General features: G+C 42.6%; 1 protein-coding gene across 2 annotated transcripts in view; it reads left to right on the top strand.

The window, feature by feature from the left end:
* Window positions 1-22,520, top strand: part of igf1rb (insulin-like growth factor 1b receptor) — a 49,378-nt gene that overhangs the window by 4,693 nt on the left and 22,165 nt on the right. For both annotated transcript variants that reach the window (XM_019866568.1, XM_019866567.1), the window contains exon 2: window positions 9,036-9,593. In XM_019866568.1, coding sequence (XP_019722127.1) covers window positions 9,036-9,593 — 558 coding nt within the window. The remainder of the gene's footprint in view (window positions 1-9,035; window positions 9,594-22,520) is intronic.

The raw sequence follows: 22,520 nt of genomic DNA, 5'->3' as shown, positions 1-22,520 counted from the left end.
CGGCTTTAAATATGTCCAGTTAGTTCACATTTAATTTAACTCTATCCTTTCATGCTGGCTGAAATGTGTTGTGGTGAGGAGTTATTCAATGGGTGGGTTGGAGTGGTTGTACGGGGTAGGCGGGGGTGCAAATGTTGACTGACTGGTCGTTCAAGTGCATCCTTAGTGGATTTCCTCTCGATGGGATACGAACTGTCCGGTCGGTGAGAAGGTTATCAGGAGCAAATATGTGATGAAGCCCGACCAGATTAGCTTGTGTACTCAGCTGGACAGGACTGAAGAGCAGCGATCAGGTTGCGACACCTGCCTGCCGCCAAAAACCCTCGAGTGTTTTCATCCCAATCTAATACGACTGGGAGCGGTTCCCGTGAAAGACAAACCACCGTGACGTAACGTGGCATAAGACTGTTTGATGGAAGGGGGTTAGTGGTAAATCGCGACCATAACAGTGGGGACGGCGGGAAGTCGTAATCATAACGTGGCAGTGGGAAGTCATGACCATAATGGGACAAAAAAGGAAGTCGTGACCATAACAGCCAACAACAGGAAGCGGCGGCCATAACGGCGCGTACCCGTCCCTCAGCTCAATGAACAGGGGAGATGTTTTCGGACAGGTGCTTCACTTAATTTGCAAATTGGCCTCACTAGGCACGATGCAGTAATCTAACACCAAGTACAAGTGAACACGGTATCAATTCTAAGATGAGGACAAAATTCAATAAAGTATACAATCTTTTTATAAACCCAAAGAAAACTACCTCAATTTCCCCCACCCCCCATCAAGGGAGCTAATCAAAGAGCTTGTTTCCTGTTTCTGGAGATTTGGTTTGTTTAGTCTTGAGAGTCAAGACGCTCCCCTGTTATGGTCCTGAAAACTCCAGAGTGATTTCAGCACCATCAAGCTCAATTGGGAGCGGTTCCCGTGAATGACAGACTACGGTGACATAACACGGCGCCTTTTCACACACGTCCGCGTGCAAGTGTTGTCTGAACAGGTATGTGGGATGTGGACAATGTGCGCTGACAAGTAGATTATAGAGAAAGACATAGCTGCCATACTGCCACACTGGCTAGCCTTAAATCTCTCTTTTCATAATAGCACGCTCAGGAAAAGACCCAAACTCTCAGCAGCTCGTTTGAAGCAGAAAAAAAAAAAAAAGAAGCTTCCTGCTCTTGGCCCTGGTCGTTCGTGCGAAGCCAGTTGGTCCCAATTAAAGACCAAATGCAAACAAAGAGCATACACATTAAGAACATTTTGAGCGGGGGCATCGGCCCCGCTGTGAGTTTTGAAGCAGGGCGTCGGTTAGCTTTTTTTTTTTTTTTTTTTTTCACATTGAAGTCACTCGCTTGCGCAGGGGTTGAAAAAGGTCAGTTTGTCTGCGTCGTTTATTTAGTGCGACAAAAACCTGCTTTTGTGCTTCGACTACAGGACAGTGGTACATTCACATGAACAGAGAAAGAATGCGCATTGTAAATCATTGTTGCGGAAACTGAAAGCAAATTACCCTGATGGCCGTTCTTCTTCTAACTCTTCTTTTGAAGACCAAGAAGCAGCAGCTTCCGCCGGAAGTAGGGAAGTAGAAGAACGGTATTCATGGCAACTTGGTTTCGGTTTCCTCAAGGCGTAATTAATCCATCAGGATTTTATCTTTGACTACAGTGCGATGCAGCATTTTGGTTAAGGGAAGCCATTTTAAGATAAAAAGAAAAACATGGAGTAGTGATAAGAGGATCAACAGCTCAGATGATGGAAGGATAGATGGATAATGATGCACGATTTGAAAAATGTCAAACAATTCTAATAATTTTCTGCTTTGTATGGCTGATACCGATAGGCGATAATAATATTTTTGGGTGGCGGGGGTAGATACTAATGTTGCTGTTCTAGCAGTTTAACAGAATATAACATTTCATTCCAGTCACTTCACTTCATGGGGTTGGAGTATGATATATTAAAAAAAAAAAAAAAAAGTAGTCGGCGACAACATAAGGTTAGATGTTTTGCTACTTTCTGAACTCTATTCACTTGATACGGTGAGGCGATGTGCAATCTCAAAATCTCTGATGTGTATAGTACCTATTGCTAAAGTTGGTTGTGTTTTGTTATTGCCCCCGCTTGTGTATTTCTATTTATCTATAAACAAAAGCAATGAAATAGTACAAAAAGAGCAAAGTAGCCTAATTTGCAGTATCGGGCCGATGCAAGTGACCTAATTATTGACGGGGCCGATAATTATCGGTCCAATAATTATTGTGCATCCCTAACTTTAACAAAGGTAATAAATAGTTTTGTCCTTGTGTGATGTCGGAAGCAGAGCGTTCCCATTGATTTCTGAACGCAACTGCTTATTGACCTTGGACTGTCTGCACTGGTCCCTGTTTTTTGCGGCACTCCAAGTCATTGAATAGCACATTTGAACAACGTTCTGAGTTTACGAACCGTCTGAGTGGAGCAGCGCTTTGGAACATATATCCGAACGCATCCACAATGAAGGAAAGGGGATTTTGGAGGGGACAAGTTCTAATGGTCATGGTCTTCGTTTTTGTAAAACAAACTTCCCTTGGAAAAAATGTTTTGTGTTTTTTTAAGTCGTCCGACTTAGATAGAAGGAAAAATTGCAAGAAAATAAAGACAAATTTAGGTAAAACTGCAATCGATTAAGTCCTGGTCATAAATGAAAACCCAGGATAGAGTGAAGCCGAAATAACCGAACCACAGGAACACTGTACTGCTTTTTCTCATTAGAATAGCTTGATGCTCAGCTGGAGCCCATCCCAGCTGACTTTGGCCAACAGAGTGGGTACAGCATGGACTGGTTGCTTGTCAATCGCAAGGCTTATTTATTTAGAAAATAATTCAGTCTCACGTGCACACCAAAGGACAAAACGAAAAAACAAACATGTAAGCACAAGAAGAACATGCAAACTCCCCACAGGTAGACCGGAGCCGAGAGTCAAACCACAAACCGCACAGCTGCGAGGCAGACATGCTCATCACTGAATGGACCGCAACAAAAAGATCTGACTATGAAATTAATTGGTTCTGGAAGAAGAAAGGCTGTTTGAAAGTGCTCTATAAATGCAGTTGAGTTGAGAAATTTCTGTACTAGAAAATGTTGTAAGTAGAGACGCGTTTTCCATGTAAATGCCCTAATCCGTTCCAAGCCACCCAAATTTCAGACATAAATGTTTTACGAAGCATAAACCTGCATCAAAATATGTAACAAATACATGTTAGAATTAGATTACTGCACAATAAATGAGAGTTGTGCAAATGAAGGTTATTTAACGTTTAACTGCGTCCTCATCGCTTTTTGCCCTTTTTCGTGCATGTTCTCTCTCAGAAGTGGTTTTTGCCTGATGTTTTGTAAAGAACTTATCCAAGTACGTTTGCTTTTGTCGGCTTTTAACAATCCTTCGAAAATGTCCAAGGCAAACATCCGCATCGTGAGCGATCGCCCGACCGGTGAACACTTTTTCTGGGTGATTCACATTTACGTAAAACTATCGGAACACCTCATGGCCCCGAGGGGCGAATGACGAAGACGCTGCATAAACACATATCTATCTATCTACACAAATAGACACGTTGACACATAAGGTAGAGGTCCCTCTTAGCCAAAGGGATGCTAGGATGATGCTCGGTAGAAGCCAATGGCAGAGCAGCTACAAGTATGTTGTGTTCAGGAAATTCGGAGCTGCGATTGGCAGACCATCCTGTATTTTTACCTTTCGTATCTTGAAATTTCTTTTGTAACAAGAGGCAATATTTTCCTGCTGAGGCGTTTCGTAACTTGAAAATTTCTTATGAGGAGACATTCGTAAGTAGAAGTACCACTGTACTGGATGTGCTTTTTCAGGAAAGGTCATAGTATGAATCCATACTATGAATGGGATTTAGGCTAGACTCCGTGTTTGCCTTCAAGGATGGAAAAGCACAGCATCCATCTATGAAGCCACTTGCCTTTTGTGACAAAAGCAAACATTTGGTCAGGCTGTAAATGATTATCAAAGCGCCGCGTAGATCTTTTCCAGTATAATTTACAAATGCGTGTCAAGGAGCTCAGAAATAGGTTGGGCTGCCAGCAGAAATGTTTCGGTGTGTTCCTTTCAGTTGGACAAACAAAAAAAGCGGGTGTTCCCGCCTCCGATCGAGAGGGAACGTTTTGTGTTCCTGATGAAAATCCAGCATATTAGAAGAACAGAATATCATGCTTTCTTGGCACCAGTTCATCTTGCAATAACTCCCATATTTACGTGCAACTGGTGCACTTCGGCGACAACATAAGGTTAGATGTTTTGCTACTTTCTGAACTCTATTCACTTGATACGGTGAGGCGATGTGCAATCTCAAAATCTCTGATGTGTATAGTACCTATTGCTAAAGTTGGTTGTGTTTTGTTATTGCCCCCGCTTGTGTATTTCTATTTATCTATAAACAAAAGCAATGAAATAGTACAAAAAGAGCAAAGTAGCCTAATTTGCAGTATCGGGCCGATGCAAGTGACCTAATTATTGACGGGGCCGATAATTATCGGTCCAATAATTATTGTGCATCCCTAACTTTAACAAAGGTAATAAATAGTTTTGTCCTTGTGTGATGTCGGAAGCAGAGCGTTCCCATTGATTTCTGAACGCAACTGCTTATTGACCTTGGACTGTCTGCACTGGTCCCTGTTTTTTGCGGCACTCCAAGTCATTGAATAGCACATTTGAACAACGTTCTGAGTTTACGAACCGTCTGAGTGGAGCAGCGCTTTGGAACATATATCCGAACGCATCCACAATGAAGGAAAGGGGATTTTGGAGGGGACAAGTTCTAATGGTCTTGGTCTTCGTTTTTGTAAAACAAATTTCCCTTGGAAAAAATGTTTTGTATTTTTTTAAGTCGTCCGACTTAGATGGAAGGAAAAATTGCAAGAAAATAAAGACAAATTTAGGTAAAACTGCAATCGATTAAGTCCTGGTCATAAATGAAAACCCAGGATAGAGTGAAGCCGAAATAACCGAACCACAGGAACACTGTACTGCTTTTTCTCATTAGAATAGCTTGATGCTCAGCTGGAGCCCATCCCAGCTGACTTTGGCCAACAGAGTGGGTACAGCATGGACTGGTTGCTTGTCAATCGCAAGGCTTATTTATTTAGAAAATAATTCAGTCTCACGTGCACACCAAAGGACAAAACGAAAAAACAAACATGTAAGCACAAGAAGAACATGCAAACTCCCCACAGGTAGACCGGAGCCGAGAGTCAAACCACAAACCGCACAGCTGCGAGGCAGACATGCTCATCACTGAATGGACCGCAACAAAAAGATCTGACTATGAAATTAATTGGTTCTGGAAGAAGAAAGGCTGTTTGAAAGTGCTCTATAAATGCAGTTGAGTTGAGAAATTTCTGTACTAGAAAATGTTGTAAGTAGAGACGCGTTTTCCATGTAAATGCCCTAATCCGTTCCAAGCCACCCAAATTTCAGACATAAATGTTTTACGAAGCATAAACCTGCATCAAAATATGTAACAAATACATGTTAGAATTAGATTACTGCACAATAAATGAGAGTTGTGCAAATGAAGGTTATTTAACGTTTAACTGCGTCCTCATCGCTTTTTGCCCTTTTTCGTGCATGTTCTCTCTCAGAAGTGGTTTTTGCCTGATGTTTTGTAAAGAACTTATCCAAGTACGTTTGCTTTTGTCGCCTTTTAACAATCCTTCGAAAATGTCCAAGGCAAACATCAGCATCGTGAGCGATCGCCCGACCGGTGAACACTTTTTCTGGGTGATTCACATTTACGTAAAACTATCGGAACACCTCATGGCCCCGAGGGGCGAATGACGAAGACGCTGCATAAACACATATCTATCTATCTACACAAATAGACACGTTGACACATAAGGTAGAGGTCCCTCTTAGCCAAAGGGATGCTAGGATGATGCTCGGTAGAAGCCAATGGCAGAGCAGCTACAAGTATGTTGTGTTCAGGAAATTCGGAGCTGCGATTGGCAGACCATCCTGTATTTTTACCTTTCGTATCTTGAAATTTCTTTTGTAACAAGAGGCAATATTTTCCTGCTGAGGCGTTTCGTAACTTGAAAATTTCTTATGAGGAGACATTCGTAAGTAGAAGTACCACTGTACTGGATGTGCTTTTTCAGGAAAGGTCATAGTATGAATCCATACTATGAATGGGATTTAGGCTAGACTCCGTGTTTGCCTTCAAGGATGGAAAAGCACAGCATCCATCTATGAAGCCACTTGCCTTTTGTGACAAAAGCAAACATTTGGTCAGGCTGTAAATGATTATCAAAGCGCCGCGTAGATCTTTTCCAGTATAATTTACAAATGCGTGTCAAGGAGCTCAGAAATAGGTTGGGCTGCCAGCAGAAATGTTTCGGTGTGTTCCTTTCAGTTGGACAAACAAAAAAAGCGGGTGTTCCCGCCTCCGATCGAGAGGGAACGTTTTGTGTTCCTGATGAAAATCCAGCATATTAGAAGAACAGAATATCATGCTTTCTTGGCACCAGTTCATCTTGCAATAACTCCCATATTTACGTGCAACTGGTGCACTTTTATTTTTCACTTTTTTTTTGTGAGACGCACAAAGTCAGTGTGATTGTATCCGCATGGGTTTACTATCACACGTAGTATCATAAAGAGAAGAAGTTCTCAGGGAGGAACTTCCCGGTTACTCACTGGCCTCAAGTTTTGAAGGCAAAATCCACTTGATATTCGCCGCGTTTCTGTGGGAACTTTGCCCGTGTTCATACCGACGCGTGCAGGTGGGACGCCTCATCTCTCATCACCGCCGCCGCCATCACGGCGTGGCGAATTATGAGGGCATCGATGATTCAAAGCCTCAAAGCAGCAACGTGTCTGTACACAGCTTTTTGCTGACTTTGAACCAACCACTGCCTCAGCCCTGATAGAAATCCTGATACTCGAGAGGTTTAAAAACCAAAGTCTCTTGTTGTGAATGAAGGTCCTGACTTGCCTTCTATTGCGTTACACACTTGTCGATAGTTTTGCTTGTACCTGCACAATGCAACACTGGCAGCAAAATGGTGGTTTCGAGCTCTCAGAAAGATTCTCCCATCCTGATAAAACTATTTAAATTAAAATAGGCCCAATCCTACACCAAATGCAACCATATTGGCTTTTGTGAAGTATTAGCGTGTATTTGACAATAACTTTTTTGATCAAGAGACTCCTGCGACGTGAATAACAACGTTGCGAAATCCTCAATCTGTTTTTTTCTCCCCCTTTTGTTCCGCGGGTGGTTTGATCTGGCGTTTCTTTTAATGTGGCGCCTTGTTGACATCGCAACGAGCTGGCTCATTAAATCAACAGAACAACGCGATTGCAGGTGGACGCTAACCTAACGGGAAACAATAAGCTCAAGGCAGGGCCACACTTTTCCAGCCAGCGTTCCAATTGAACCTGACCGTAGTATTTATTTTGTCACGCCAGGCAAACATGTTCTGTCAACAAGTCAACAGGCCAAGTGTAATGTCAATATTTGGGAAATGTATTGGATAACACTGACATTATAAATAGTGCTGCAGTTCAGTGAACTTTATTGTTTTGTCTGCATTACGTTAAGTCATCTTTATTTTGAGGAATGTAAATAAATAGAATAAGACAGCATGCAATAAAAAAAATTGGGGGAATGTGTGTTAATTATTTGGGGAAAAATGGCATTTACTAGGCTGTAAGGCTAGATTTATACTACCCGATTCTGTTTTTGTGTTTTCAAATGCCCTGTAGCAGATATCACTGTGACTATGCTTACATGCGGTTAATATTTGGGTTAATGTCAAAGATCTGGTTTCTGAAACATTCAAAATAACCTGTTGACATGCTTGAGGAGACAAGAGTTACTCCAGCATTTGAATATCACGATTTAATGGCGACACACGGACGGCATGACACAAAAGAACATAATTTCCGCTTGTTGCAAAACACACATTGGTTGCCTCTGTCCAAATCTTTGCGGCATTATTCGGCCGCATGACGTCACTTCCTTCATGTGGTCTCCAAATTCGAGAGAGACAATTCGCAGGCTGGGTGCTTTGGCACCTTCAAAGGCTCCTCCTCGTGTAGCCTCTGTGGACCGCATAAACCGTGGCAAATTTGGACAGGCTTAATATGAATTTGTACGCCCCGTGTGGTCAAGTCCCACCGGAAATGACTTCCCTTGGCCGAAAGTACGGCCTTCGAAGGACCGGCTTGTGAATTTGGACACAGCCTCAATATTCATGTCACTCACCACAGGATTAAAGCCTTGCTCCAAGAGTGTCGTTTGTGCCACGTCTCTAAACTTGTTCACCTCTGCTTGTGTATTTACGGCGAGGCACGCCACAAAGAAATCAATGTGTTCAATTTCGGCTCGATATGGCGAGGAAATCAATGCTCTGTTCGGCAAGAGGTAACCTGATCCTGATCAAATATTAGGGCTAGCAAAGGGGTACCCCAGAGGTCTTATTCAGGTTTTAAAAAAATTAGTTTTTTTTTTTTTTTTTTGCCCAAAATGTTTTAAGTTTTCTCGATTAATTGATTTCATTCTGAATTTGCCTTCATATTTTCTTTCAACACATCAGGTTTTCATGATATACAGTGCTGTGAAATAGGATTTGCCCTCTTCCAGATTTCTGCGTTCTTTGCATATTTGTCACCAACAAAGGTTTCAGTTCATCAAACCAATTTTAATATCTGCCAGAGACTACCCAAGGAAATATAAAATCTAGTTTCTAATTTATGATTTCATTTACCAAGGCGGGGCGGGGGAGATTAAAACCTGTGAAAAAGTAATTTCACCCCCCACCCCCCTCTTGTTGAATCACAAAGGAACTGTGACTCATGACAATTTTGGGAAAGCTGAGTTAAATTTTACAGGCCGACAAGACCTGAGTCCAAACTGAGGATTCCATGACTATGTGCTGCAATTATGTGTCTGAATTGAGCATAAAAGACATGTAGTCAAAATCCAAGTCCACTGTAAATTTATAGTCTTTTTCAAATTTCTTTACCTGCAGTTTGCGGGCCAAGCATTGACATTGGCAACGACATCAGCGAATTCCGACGTCTGGAGAACTGCACGGTTGTGGAAGGCTACTTGCAGATCCTCCTCATCGGCGACAAGAACAACAACCAAGAGGTCTTCCGCTCGCTCAGCTTCCCCAAGCTGTCTGTCATCACCGACTATCTGCTGCTGTTCCGGGTCTCCGGCCTGGACAGCTTGAGCACACTCTTTCCCAACCTGGCCGTGATCCGCGGCCGCAACCTCTTCTACAACTACGCCCTGGTCATCTTTGAGATGACCAGCCTGAAGGACATCGGCCTGTACAACCTGCGCAACATCACCCGCGGCGCCATCCGCATTGAAAAGAACCCCGAGTTGTGCTATCTGGACTCTGTGGACTGGTCGCTCATCATGGACGCCGAGTTCAACAACTTTATCGCCGGAAACAAGCAGTCCAAAGAGTGCAGCGACGTGTGCCCGGGCATCATGGAGAACAATCCGCAGTGCCGCAAGACCATGTTCAACAACAACTACAACTTCCGCTGCTGGAACTCCAACTACTGCCAGAAAGGTAAGTCGGACAAATGGAAGCTGCGTCTCTGCGTTCCACTAAGCATGGGCCGATAATTGTGAGAAAAATAATCTCGAGTCGTCATGGTTTTAATATTACAGCTCTAAAATGGCCAATTTTGAAATACTGTGTTTGGGTAGAGGAAAACAGCTTTTTATTCAAACTATTTTATTTTTAAACAAAATATTGGTACAGAAGATTCAAGATACTTGTACCATGTTAAGTTGACAAAAAAATGAATGTGAACATTCTTCTTTTGTTTGAATTCTTCTCAGTAAGTGATCGTGTCCCATCACTGGTGAGCTATTTTTTGAACAGACCCGTGGGCTACTTATGTTGTCCTTGGGGCTAACTAGGACCCCTCCACACCAGATTTGTTTTTATTTAGTTATTTATTTATTTTAAGGACAATATGAATCAATTGGCATCCATATTTTCAGCCTCTTCCGTCTTGCTCCCTCCCTCATCCTCGCTGCGTAACTGCTCACCCCTTCCCTCTCTGCTTGCTGAGTAGAAGAAAATATCTGTTAATTGGAGGCAATTAACTTTGTACAGGTCGCTCATTTAGTCAACTCTCCAAGCAGACAATCATATTTTGCCTTGTTTAAAAGCCCCCTAAAAAAAGCTCATGATAGAGACGGAGATTTTGAGCGTTTATTGAAACCGTGACCTTTTAAAAAAAACATCGCAAACCATCAAACCAGTTATCGGCCCATGCCTCCGCTGCACTATTGTTCTCATCTGCTCAACATGCCATAGAAAAGCAGTAAAATGCTTTTAATGAAACACCTCTACATGAACAGGCCCTTTCAGTTTCTTTATGACTGCACTCTTTTACAGGAATCACCTTAGCTCTTGGCTATCAGCAGACATGTTGTGAGTGCGGATATTTTTGCGTGTCGAGCTTGTGCAAGCATTTACCGTACAGTTTATTGAGTGTCGTTGTTCGCCCGCGAGCGTGCTTGTTAGCTTATTTGTTATTCTGATCTTTTTGGTGAACCCGTGCCCATATTTGTTTGTTCATTAGTTACCCTGTTGCTTCATTAATTTGTTTCTTGTACTGCAATAGTCCATTTGCACATTAGTCAGCTTGACGGGTTCGTTAGTTTCTTAGTCTGCAGGTTTTATTAGTCAGTGTCACCTTCCACATGAACATGCCCTTTCATTTCATTTTTATGACTGCGGCGTTTGGAGTGACTTGCTTTGCTGTTGGCTAGAGCGAATGTGTGTGTGTACGCACGCATGCGTGTCCGTGTGTACATGTGCGTGCATGTCTCAAGTGTTTCCCTGGTGACCAGTTGCCTCGCTTGCGGACTCAGCATGTTGATGTTTTCGGTCATGCGAAAATGTGAAAGAGTCGCAGAGCAGGCTCAGGTTTGCACAGGATGCAAATGTGTCAGGTGTAGCGCTAAATGGAAGAACTGGAGTTTAGGAACTTTTGTGGGACTGTTGTGTGTTTGGAATGCAGGTACTGGATCTCTGGGGTGGTCGGTTATGGACTTGGGCTTGTGTTTCTATCTCCGCTTTATTGCGATATTTTGTCAATACATCCTCCCCGTACAATCATCCAGACACAAGGAGGTCACGCTTAACAGGACGGCGCCTGATAAATGTGTCTTGTGTGTCTTTTTGCCTGTAAACTCCGCCATGTTGCGTCTGTGGTTGCTGGTGTTTGCCTGAGACGCGACCGGTGGGGAAGGAAGGCAAAGAGTTGCAAGAGTCAAACAATATTTTTGGCGTGATTATTATTGAACGTATGACTCTGCACGTCAAAATAATGAGCAGGTGTTTTATTTGTGCCATCTTGGTGATTATAGCTGACAGCCAAGAATGCAAATAAATCAGAAAAATACCAGAAGGTTCAAAATAAAAACACAAAATATGTTTTTTGTGGGGATTTGTGTTTTACACCACGGATGCCATTGTGCTAAATTACCACAGCTCACGAGATTTATATTAACAATATTGCTCTGTCGCGTGCAAGACTGTTCACAAGATTGCTAGCGTATAAGTGACTTTGTTAGTTTGCTACCATGTTTGTTACTTCATTTGGCCGTCAGTTTGTACGTCTTCACCTTTCCTCTGGAGTTGCTTTATCCGCAAAATGTGTCAAGTCACTTTCCTTAGCAGTTTGTTTATCTGTTCTTACTTCATTGGTACATTTGCACATCAGGTTGTTGCCTGTTGCCTTTTTTTTTCCATTTCTTTGTCCATTACTGGGCTCGGGACAGCCACCTGATCCGAGCTGTTTTTCAGCGTGTACAAGTAAGACTTTTGAGTACATAGTTTCTAATGTTCCCACCAACATCGGCACTGTATTCGACATTCTCGTTAAAAGTAACTCTCTTTATGGCCTCCGCATTTTGCGTATACTGGCCACTGTGGACTTGCACTCCAGATGCCGCACTTTGTTCCATTCAGAATACATTTCAGGACAGCAGTATGTGTTTCACGCATGTGCATTGGTCCCCGCAAATGCTGAACATATGTTGCATGCATGTGCCTTTATAGTCCAAATGGCGACCCCATGAAAACGAGAAACAAAATTCACACCATCAAACAGCTCTTGTGGTAATATCGGATGGAAATACCGGCGGTTCTCCTCGTACAAGCACTCCTTGAAGCGGGTGTCCGATGTTGTTCATTGCTCCGGCACATGATCCGTAGCATATCTTTGATTGGCTACATTCTGTTCTCATCACAATCCATGAAGTCACACACCTCGAAAGCCATTATCTTACTCCACACATTTGAAGATTTTTGGTCGTAAATATTGAAAACGATCATTATTTAAGATTTTCGGGCCGACTCGTTTGGGTCCCAATAATAGGGACACATCCACTCTGAACACACGTCAGAGATAAGGATATTCTATCTTCTAAGACATCGTCAGGTGTTTTGATGTTCTTTGTCAGGAAGAGACAAAACAAGACAAAAACAGCCTGACCCGCCTTACTGTCTCCGTGGCCGTTTATCAAACGCCGAGTAGAAGTTTACAGATGAGCTACTTGCAGGCGCGACGGCCTTTTTTTTTGTTTGTTTAGTCAGTCGGCTGCGAAGTGGGCCATACATAGAGGAAGTGGAGCAGGACCCCGTGAAGAACCGTTTGCCGGGCTCCAGAGGGAGTCTGTTAACACGGCAAATGGGCCAGCACCAAAGAATAAGACAATTGGGAAAGAAAAAAAACAAAACAAAACTTGTATTTGGTGCTGAATAGGAGGCTGTGAAGTCTGAAGTTGTCCGGTGGCTACCTGCTTGTGTGCCGTGTCTAATTGGATACCAAGAAAGCCCTCATTTGTAGCCGGATGTCTTTTTTTTTTCTTCTTCTTCTTCTTTCACGGCCGACATACTTCAAAACTTCATATAAAGCCTGGGAGCAATCAAGGGCCATGTAATCGTGATTGTGATTGGGTCGTTAGTTAGTTTGTGAGTGCGTGTGTTCATATTTTTGCAAGTGAATGTGTTTGTTGGTGAGCTTGTGCATTAGTGCCTTGGCATGTCATATAAAATGACGTGCTATTTAATCACACCATCGTTTACCGCTCTTCACTCGACTTGCCGTGCCGCAGCGTGTTGCTCGCCGCCCCGGCGGCTTTGTCCTGACTTTGTGACAGGAAACCAGGCTGGCTCAGCTAGATTCAAGCAGTATGTTGCACAGCGGGCAACGGGGCTCGCAAAACCTGGCGCTTGCCGGATGGTGGTCGTCGGCCAAGCGGAGTCAGTCAGCCGTTTTGCAGAGCTTAATTTGTATTCGGCTGAAATTTTTGTCATTCATGTCATTAAACTATCCCTATTTGACATGGCCCTGACCTCGAAAGTGTGCAGTATGTCACGCCGGTAGTGTGGTATCAGTGGGTAGTATCGGGATCATTTTAACGAGTGCCACCCGTATTAGTATCCCGATTTGGTGTTCTGTTTGCGTATTTGTTTGTTTGCTTCAGTCTTCTTATCTGAGCGCTCTTGTCTGAATGCGCCTTAGTCATTTCTATTTCCAGGATAGGTTGTCCATTCATCGGCTCCATAAAAGCACAAGACTTGTTTTCCTTGACGTGAACTCATTCACAAAAGTGTGCCAAGTATAAAAAAGAGACGGGGCTTCAAAGTGCGTTTGCTCCTCTGGGAAAGTTTTTCCTTCTTCTATTTTGTGGTGAGGGCGGCATTCTTCTGTGTTTATGTCCCCTATTTGTCTTGGTGTCTTTTCTCACGTTACAGACGTTTCGGCAGGTTTCCTATCTCACGACGTGGACAACCAAGTCCGTGCATGTGGAGGTGTTTTTTTTCCGGCACTTTGTATCTCAGGGGGAGATGAAAGCATATCATTAAAGTACAAAGGAAGTCCTCCGGGATTTACGGGAAAGGGATTTTTTTTTTCTTTCTTTTTTTTTCTGTATTTTTAAACTTAGCCCACAGGGAATACATATAAAAACAGAAGGATCGGCTTGTTGCTCAGCCTACGATTAGCTTCATTTACCGCCCTTCGCATCTGCGTTGCTCTTTGGGCTCATTGTTTGACACCGTCCTTGTTATTTGTAATACTAGTAGGGCTGTAATGCTTCGCCGAAAAGTCAGGGTTGAGTTCGTACCGTGGTTTTAAGGTCACAGCTCCGTTTACATAAATAAGGGAACAATGCTAACCATAAAAGGGGTTCTCTTCTTTTGTGTGACCGAGGACATTTAATTTAATACAACTGTATTTATAGAGCGCTTTAAAACAACCACCGCTTTATATAAAGTGCTCTACATGGAGCAGAAATAAGCCAGATAACAACAAACATTAAATTAGTAACAGAGACAGTAAATGGCGCAAAAACAGTCAAACTAAAACCAAGTCTCATGCTGATTCAAAAGACAAAGAATAAATTGGAGTTGTAAGGTTAGTTTTAAAGATGGGCAGGGAGGGGGCTTTAGGAGGTCATTCCAAAGAGAAGGACCGACAACGATAAAGGCTCGATTCCCCTTTGAGCCTTTGCTTCCCTTGAGACGCGAGTTTGAATGTGTTCCTTGACCACGCTTGATCAAATCATCTTTCCAGTCTCCCCATTCGAAGTTAATGGCGGTGCCCTGAATCCGGTCCATAACACAGCACCGTAAATATTGCAATGTGATTTTTTCCAATGAGAAAAATAGCAACCTGCAATCCGTCCGTCCATTCTCTGCTCCGCTTATCCTCGCCGAGTCTATCCCAGCTGACTTCGTGCGAGACATTCATACCAGTGGACAGTTGAGAGCCATGTTTCTCAAAGACAATGCTCTTTTTTAAAAAAATATACTGTATCACCAATATTTTGGTTTTATCGCACGTGCTGACATTCAGCAGTGTGCCTAATATATTTAATGAATGCGTGATGTATTTAGTCTTTCTGATCGGCCAGAAAAGCACCTGAAAGTGTACAGTGGGGTCAAGAAGGAATGTCGTACCCCTGCCGATAGGCGGCAGTTCTGAGCTCCATTGACCTTCCTGCCATCTTCAACCGACAGTCGCTGGCGATCTCTTCCATTCACTTGTATTGAAGTCACTGTGTTTCGCTCCAAGAAATTAATCCGAAATTGTCAAATTCCGTAACATGGGTAATATTATACTCAGGACAGTCATAGCATACTAAATATAATGATAGGGGGGGAAAACATTCACAACAATGAACTTGGCCTTAGATTAAATCTTCTTTTGTTTCTTTTGTTGTTCTCTTGTCCCACTGCTGAGCAGTTTGGAATTGATTGACGCATAATTAACGGCTTTCAAAACAAATGTTTCAATTGAGGTCAAAATTGAAAAGGCTAATCTTCTATGTTGGTTTTCATGTTTTTCTATCCGACTCCCAGAGCAGTCAATGTCTCACCAGTCACGAACCTCACCATGTGTCACTGAGCATATATTACAAGCCTTTATGTTCTCTTTGCTCAGCGGCGGTTTTTGCCACGGATGTCATTTTTTGCCCCGTCTTTTCCCTATTGTAAAAACGGACCTTAATTGAGATGAGGGAGGCCTGCAGTTCTTTAGATGTTGTCCAGGGTTCCTTTGTGACCCGCTGTATGAGTCACCGTCGTGCTCTTGGGGTAATTTCTGTAGGCCGGCAACTCCTGGGAAGATTTCACCACTGTTCCATGTTTTCTCCATTTGTGGATAATGGCTCTCACTGTGGTTCGCTGGCATCCTAAAGCGTCAGCAATGGCTTTCAGACTGATCGATGTCACTTTATTTCTCATCTTGAATTACTCTGGATTGTGGCGTTTCTTTGCAGCTTTTTGAGTTTTTTTTTTTTTTTTTTTTCGGTCTCATTTCGTAAGACGAAAAATTGTGATCAGCCACAGTTAATTCATGATTTAACATGGCGGGCAAGTACTTCTTCACATAAGGCCAGATAGCTTTGGATAATTTTTTTCCCGTATTCAGCAAAATCAACAATCGAAAACTGCATTTTATTTTTACATGGGTTATCTTTGTCTGATATTTACGATTGATGATCTTAAACATTAAAAAAGGGAAACTGCGGAAAAGAATTTGAAAAGAGGGCAAATAATTTTTCATGCCACAATATATCGTCTGTCTATGTGTGTTGCTGCTCTGAGCTCAAATATGCGTTGCTTAGGGGGGTTATAACATCGCCACATACTGTAGATGCCAAGTATTGCCTATTAGCATTAGCCTTAAGATGAAGGATTGAAGGCTTAGCTGTGGTTGCTTGAAATACATCATGTGCAATTTTTATGTTTTATGTTTAGCTTGACACGAAACTTATACTGCACGTGATGACACTGTCACCATGCAGTACTCGTATTTCAACTTTGCGCTCTCAAGTGCAAGCAAAAAAATCAGCTGAAGAGCAGCTCGGATCAAATCATAAGTCGGGTCACTTGTATGTCCAGGCACCATTGTATTTTTAATGAAATAACTTGCCAACGACATCAAATCATCAAGTCAACAGAAAATTCGACAACAAAAAAATTCTCTGAACTACACTAAAAATAATAATTGAATTGTAAAGATGCACAGATATGTTTTGCCAGACCGTGTACACTGGTACTCGACGATACCGAGTACAGATAGTTGACAATTTCATTACGTCTTCCAATTGCTCTGAAAACATGTAATGTTTTGTCCACAAAGTTTTGTTTCATCTCCGAAAAGAACAAAAGATCCACATTGTTTCAATGTTTCAAGTCTGCATCCGCGCGACCTGTTCACATAGGCTGATTGGGCTGGTAATGACAGGGTCGGCTGTGTAAAGCAGGGACATTCATGGCTACTTTAATTGAACAGTCACACCCATCTGTGGAATGCCTGAAAGAGAACATTACTGGTTTGGTTGTGGCGACGGGGCCACTGTAATTATGCGGCCTTTGATTGGGATCCGCGAAACACCGTCTGATTGTGATGAGCTCTGACTGGGTCGAGTGTCTTGTCAGCGGTATGGTGAAAGTTTGTTTTGCTACCCGGGTGCCTTTCCCCTTCTGTTCTGTGGTTGCCCGAAATATCAAAGAAGAAAATATGGAGAGGCGACTCAATGTGCTTTTGCTTGTAGCTCTACTTCAAGCATATTTTCAGTAGTTTTTTGGGCTGGACAATTATTTGAAATTTAAGGTTCCCAATGTTATGAAAGTACCCTTTAATACACCATCTCGCTTGTTGGGGGAATTGGGGTTTGTACATGCAGTGCTGCTTTTTCCTGAAGTACAGTATATCGATGCGTGCCGTTTCTTGCTGCAGACGATTCTTTGATTCCATTCTCCCTCGCTCGTTCGCACACATGAACTTTTTTCACGTTAACATGCGAAAGCAGACAGAACAATCCCTGGAATTTAATGGGAAGGACAGGGGCACTGGCATATAAGGTTCTCTTAAGGCCACAGCAGAGCCCTCTGGCAGCCTTAAAAGTCATGCTCATGTGCGACTTATCGCAACTAGACTTCAAGGCCTGCTTGGAGCTCATCCAGTCGACCTCGTTGGCTCCAGTCAAGAGTCTCGATGCGACACATCCAAGTGCTTCAAACATGAGACAAATGCAGTAATTAATTCCAGCTATGCACCATAAATTTTCGCCACCGCATCATCGGGATCTGAACACATCAATAAGGAATTGGCCTGCATATGGAGTACAAAAGTAAAGCACATGAAAGTTGTACATGACACACGAAAGACTCAGATGTTTATAAGCAAGGGTGGGGTTAGTTTTTCTACTTTGTGAACAAATAGTCTCACAGTTTCAGACAAATATTCAACAATACTCGACATATGAATACAAGGAATTTAGAGAAATTTCTCCATGTAAGCAGCAAGGCCGAAAACCAACATTGATTAATCGGAACCTTTGATCCCTTTGTTTGGCGGCTGCATTAAAAACAGGGGCGGCGTTGGTTTTCAGAGTTTGCGTTCCAACTACAGGGCCTTCACTACTCGGCCTTCAACGTTGGTGATGGCGTGAACAAGGCAATCAAAAAAATTATAAAACTGTATGCCAAATTCAACCAATGAATTAGCAACTGACATGATTAAATTTCAAAAAACTCAACTGAATTAGAATTTTCCCATGTTATTATGGAAGAAAACTCTTGTTCAATAGAAGAACCGCTTTCTTTTTTTCCCCGCTTTAAAGTTAATGAGCAATAAATAGTGTTTGTTTTTTTAAGAGTTTTATTTCTTTATAACATTGTGTTTTCACTTTTATCTATACTGCATTATATTTATTTTTAACCATGCACTGGTTTAAAAAAAAATATGAGAAATTTAGTTTAGGAGTTGGAACGGATTAATTGCATGTTCATTCATTTCAAGGGGACACATTACCTCGGCTCAATTTCTGAATGTTTCGGGTTACAAATGGGCTCACAGTTGAAGTTTCTGACTTGAGGTTACATGTGGACTTTTAAGAGAAGCGATTGAGGCGTCTTTTCGTGCCTCAGTCATTGTACTGTTTTAAGCTAACTTTTAACGAGAGCTCACATTTGCAAACGCGGTTTACTTTTATTGCCGATTTTCCATTAACAAAAGGTAAAAGGCATTTGAATAATCTAAGAATAGTCAGCGGCATTGCTTGTGGGACCTAAACATGAATATGTAATATGTGAACAGTGTCGTGCAGGTGATTGAGTGCATGCGCAAACTATTGTTATGCCTTGGGCCATGATCTTTATCCTGTTACACCTGAATATCATAGTATCAGTCTCCATCTTAACACATTAAGGACTATCTGAATGGTTCGCGTGATGGATCCTTGAAAACCTTATGCGCCGCGCCCTCTTTTTCATTGTCTGGCTTCTCCGGCGGCTCTGAGAGGGAACAACATCACTTTTTATTTGTCATGTCTTTTCCAGGGCAGTCAGTTGGGCGATGCCAGGAATGTCTTTTGTCTCCCGGTTATCCACTGGTGTCAGCTGATCTGACAAATGTGTTTTCCAAACAAGTTCCACAAGGTGAACTGCTGGCTCTATTTAGATGAGTCTGGGCAGAATAGTTTCCCTTTGTCGCCTCCAATGCTTTGGCTACAAGGAATTACAAGGAAAGATTTAGCCAACAAGCGACATGGCGTCAACAAAGAACGTCAAGGGAATAACATCATGTCATGGATTCAGTGTCTTCACTTTTCTGATGGCCAAATTGAAAAAAAATGTTTCTCCCCGCCATGCTGCTGCACCTGTAAATGTCCCTTTAGGGGTGAAACTTTTCTATTTTTCGGAGAAACAGATGCCACTGATATTTGCACCATTGTTTATAACACTGCCTAATTGAATGAAGGACAATTCATTTTCAGTGGTGCGGTGCTTTAAATTTCATCTTACGACAGCTGCCATGTCGAATGTAAGCCTTTTTATTGTACATTCCCACCCTTCATCATAGCTCCACTTTTCAGCTGCTCCTATACATTTGGAAAATCTCAAGCTCATCTATCTGCTGTTAGACAGCACTTAAAAGACATTTTATCCAATGTCTCGCTGCAATCCCTCGGCCCAACTCAAATGCCCATCACAAAATGGAATCTTAAGTCCGAAAGCACTTCACATCTGTTTCCTTTTGAGTGCGTTGTCCGGAAAAAGCCTCAGACAACAGATCTTCTGTGGGAGGTCTCCTCGCTGTGGGCGACCCAAATGAGGAGGAAGGGAGGGAGTAAGTCCATCAGGCATCGCTTTTTGATTGTCTCACCTACAATGCCAATATTTAAGATGAAAAACCTGTTCTCATTCAGACACTTTTTAGAATGGTAAATGGTGATAACGTGTCAGACGGTAGTACACTGAACCCCCTGTTGATTGACGATTCACTCATCTACACACCGTCTTTTCTCACCAGAAACTGTCGGTGAAAACCCCACTAATTGGCGCAGTCGTTTTGGGTAAATTCCGTGTCTCAATATGTTCTTTGAATGAATTCCTACAATGGAATTTGCGAATGAGCCTCATTCGGGAGCAGCAGAAGAGCGACACCGCATCACTTTTTCGCCTTCTCGCTCTGATGTGAGCGCATTCAGATTTCATTTTTACCAAGGATTCACAATTAACAAGAGGATGCATGAGGCCAATTCATCAATACTTTTAGTTATTGATATTGTTATTCGTCGGTAATCCATACACTTCCAGATTTTCCCCTGGAGAACTTCTCCACAATCAACAGTGAGGACAAAAACGGACTTGAGTGAATTAAAAACTGAGCCAAGTGCAAATCCTTGAGGTCTGTTAAGGACATCTCCACACATCCCCCTTTGCTTCTCTGAGCGTTCCAGTAATCAAGCAAATTTGGGAAAATAAACAGCACCGGCGCAGACTCCATAAACACCGCAACAGCTCGGTGATGGACAGAAAACACAATGTCCCCACATATTACTGTTTCCAGTCCCGCACAAAGCCGGCTCTGTTTGCATCGGACAGTTTGTCAGTGTTTAAGGCAGCTCAGAGTTTCGCGCCGCCAGCAGCGTGTCTGCTAACTGCAGGGGCCAACTATCATCATTAGGGCGTGCATCTCCATTTAAAGTGAATTTGCAGCTCTCGACACGAGCGACCCGGCCGATAGACGGCATGGCATCATCTGTATGTCCGACTAAAGGCGGTCAAATTCATGAGACGGCGGCGCCGAAGTGCTCCGTGCAATAAAGATGACAGCAAAGCGTAGCGCACTGTCAAGTGGAATGCGTATTTATGTTTGGGCTGCCAGAAGCCATCAAACATCGAGATACTAAGATAAAAACAAAAGCGTCACGATGGACAAGATTTACAGACGCTGTTGAAGACCTCCATAAAATATTTACACAGGACCAATCTGCCCCAAGACAATGGAGCATATCGGCGGAACTGGAAAGTGTTGCTAATGGGACAAGACAACCAAACGGGCCATTTTATTTTGAATGAGACCGGTCTCCAAAGAGCTCAAAAGTCGTGAAAGTTCTTCTAAATAGTCTTGACAACCGTCACGATTAATAGGACGTTGAAATTACAGCCAAGTAACAGTTCCAAACGTCAACAGACCAAGCGGGTGGTTGGCATAATGCATCAGGTTCAGTGACTTTGGACTCCAGCGGGAGTGGGAAGCTTGTTTTACATGATCGTGATCATCAACCAAAAATGTCTTGCTACATGGCTGCAGCGCTGTGGAAAAATGATTTACCCCCTTTTGGATTTTTTTTTTTTCATTTCGTTGCATATTTATCACTTAAATCAGTGTTGTCAAGATCATTTTTGTTGCCACATTGTTGGTTGGTTTCCTTCAGCGGGCTGTTATGACTGAAACCATCGAAATATTCGGTGACTCATCATGTTACAGTATTACATGTACACAACAAATTCATGGCTAGCTAAGCTTGAAATCCAAATTGATGGCTAGCTAGTCTTGAAATCAGAAGTCAAGGATAATAGTTTGTTCAGCTTACTGTTAAAAAAAGGGAGGTTAAAATAATCTTGCAATATTATTCACTCCATTTGACGATTTGACCACTTCCTTCTGAGAATGTGCGGTTTGAAGGCACACAATGGCGAGTGACTGTTCATCAATTTTTAAGCGCCCCCTTGAGCCCCTGATGTCAACACGAGAAAAGCATGGCGAAGAGGACTGTTTAAATTCCAGTTCTAATTGAAGCAAGAAAATGTCTTGGCCGTTGCATACATCAAACACCTGTTGTGAATTTTGCCATTTCGCGCCTTGTCAGAGAACAGAAAGTTAGCCAGTACTTCAACGCTGGACAGTTGGACATGTGCATTCAAAATTAGTTTCACCTGGAAAGGAGTTTTTTTTTTCTTTTTTTTTTTTTTTTTTTTTTAACGTTGGCAACAATGTTTCATCAATTATCAGAAACCGTTGATGAAAGTTGGGAGTATAAAAAAAAAAAAACATTACTCCTGAGTCCTGTTGTAAATTAAGCTGCAAGGGATTGGCCCCTCCCTTTGGGGGAAAAAAAAGAGGGGTAACTGCTAATTACAAAGCTAAGTCATAGAGGAAGTTTAAGGATCCCCGATGGCCTGTTTACCGTCAGTGTTTGTCACCTGGGCAACGCAGTCAGTGGAAAACCACCAGTGACCACGCGGATGTTCGTGTGCAGCGATCTCATCGGGGCAGGTTTGTTAAACTCTGCATCAGGCAGGACAGCATCCTCGGATGGGAACCAAGCATTAACAAATTAGAAAAGACACAGACCACCGTCGACGAGGGCCAAGAGACCCGCTTGTTTTCGCCGCACATTTGGGGTCCACAACAATAGCTTAATTTAGATGCAACGGACCAGAAAGATTCTCGCTGTTTGGCTGGCGACCGATGTGGAGTTCCCAGATTACTTTCCCGCCGGGCAGACATTTGTGAATCCTTTTTGATCCACACCGTTCTCCACACAAATGAACGGAAAAGGTGAACACTCTGGCAGTCAGTGAGTGCGTCAGTCATGCTTTGCACAGTGCATCGTGAAACAATTCACAACACTTAACTGTTTCCACATTTTGTTTTTACATACCCTT

Source organism: Hippocampus comes, unplaced genomic scaffold (genome assembly GCF_001891065.2).
Source record: "Hippocampus comes isolate QL1 unplaced genomic scaffold, H_comes_QL1_v1.1 scaffold82, whole genome shotgun sequence".
Classification (NCBI taxonomy): Eukaryota; Metazoa; Chordata; class Actinopteri; order Syngnathiformes; family Syngnathidae; genus Hippocampus; species Hippocampus comes.
This window is presented reverse-complemented; position numbering and strand designations above follow the sequence as displayed.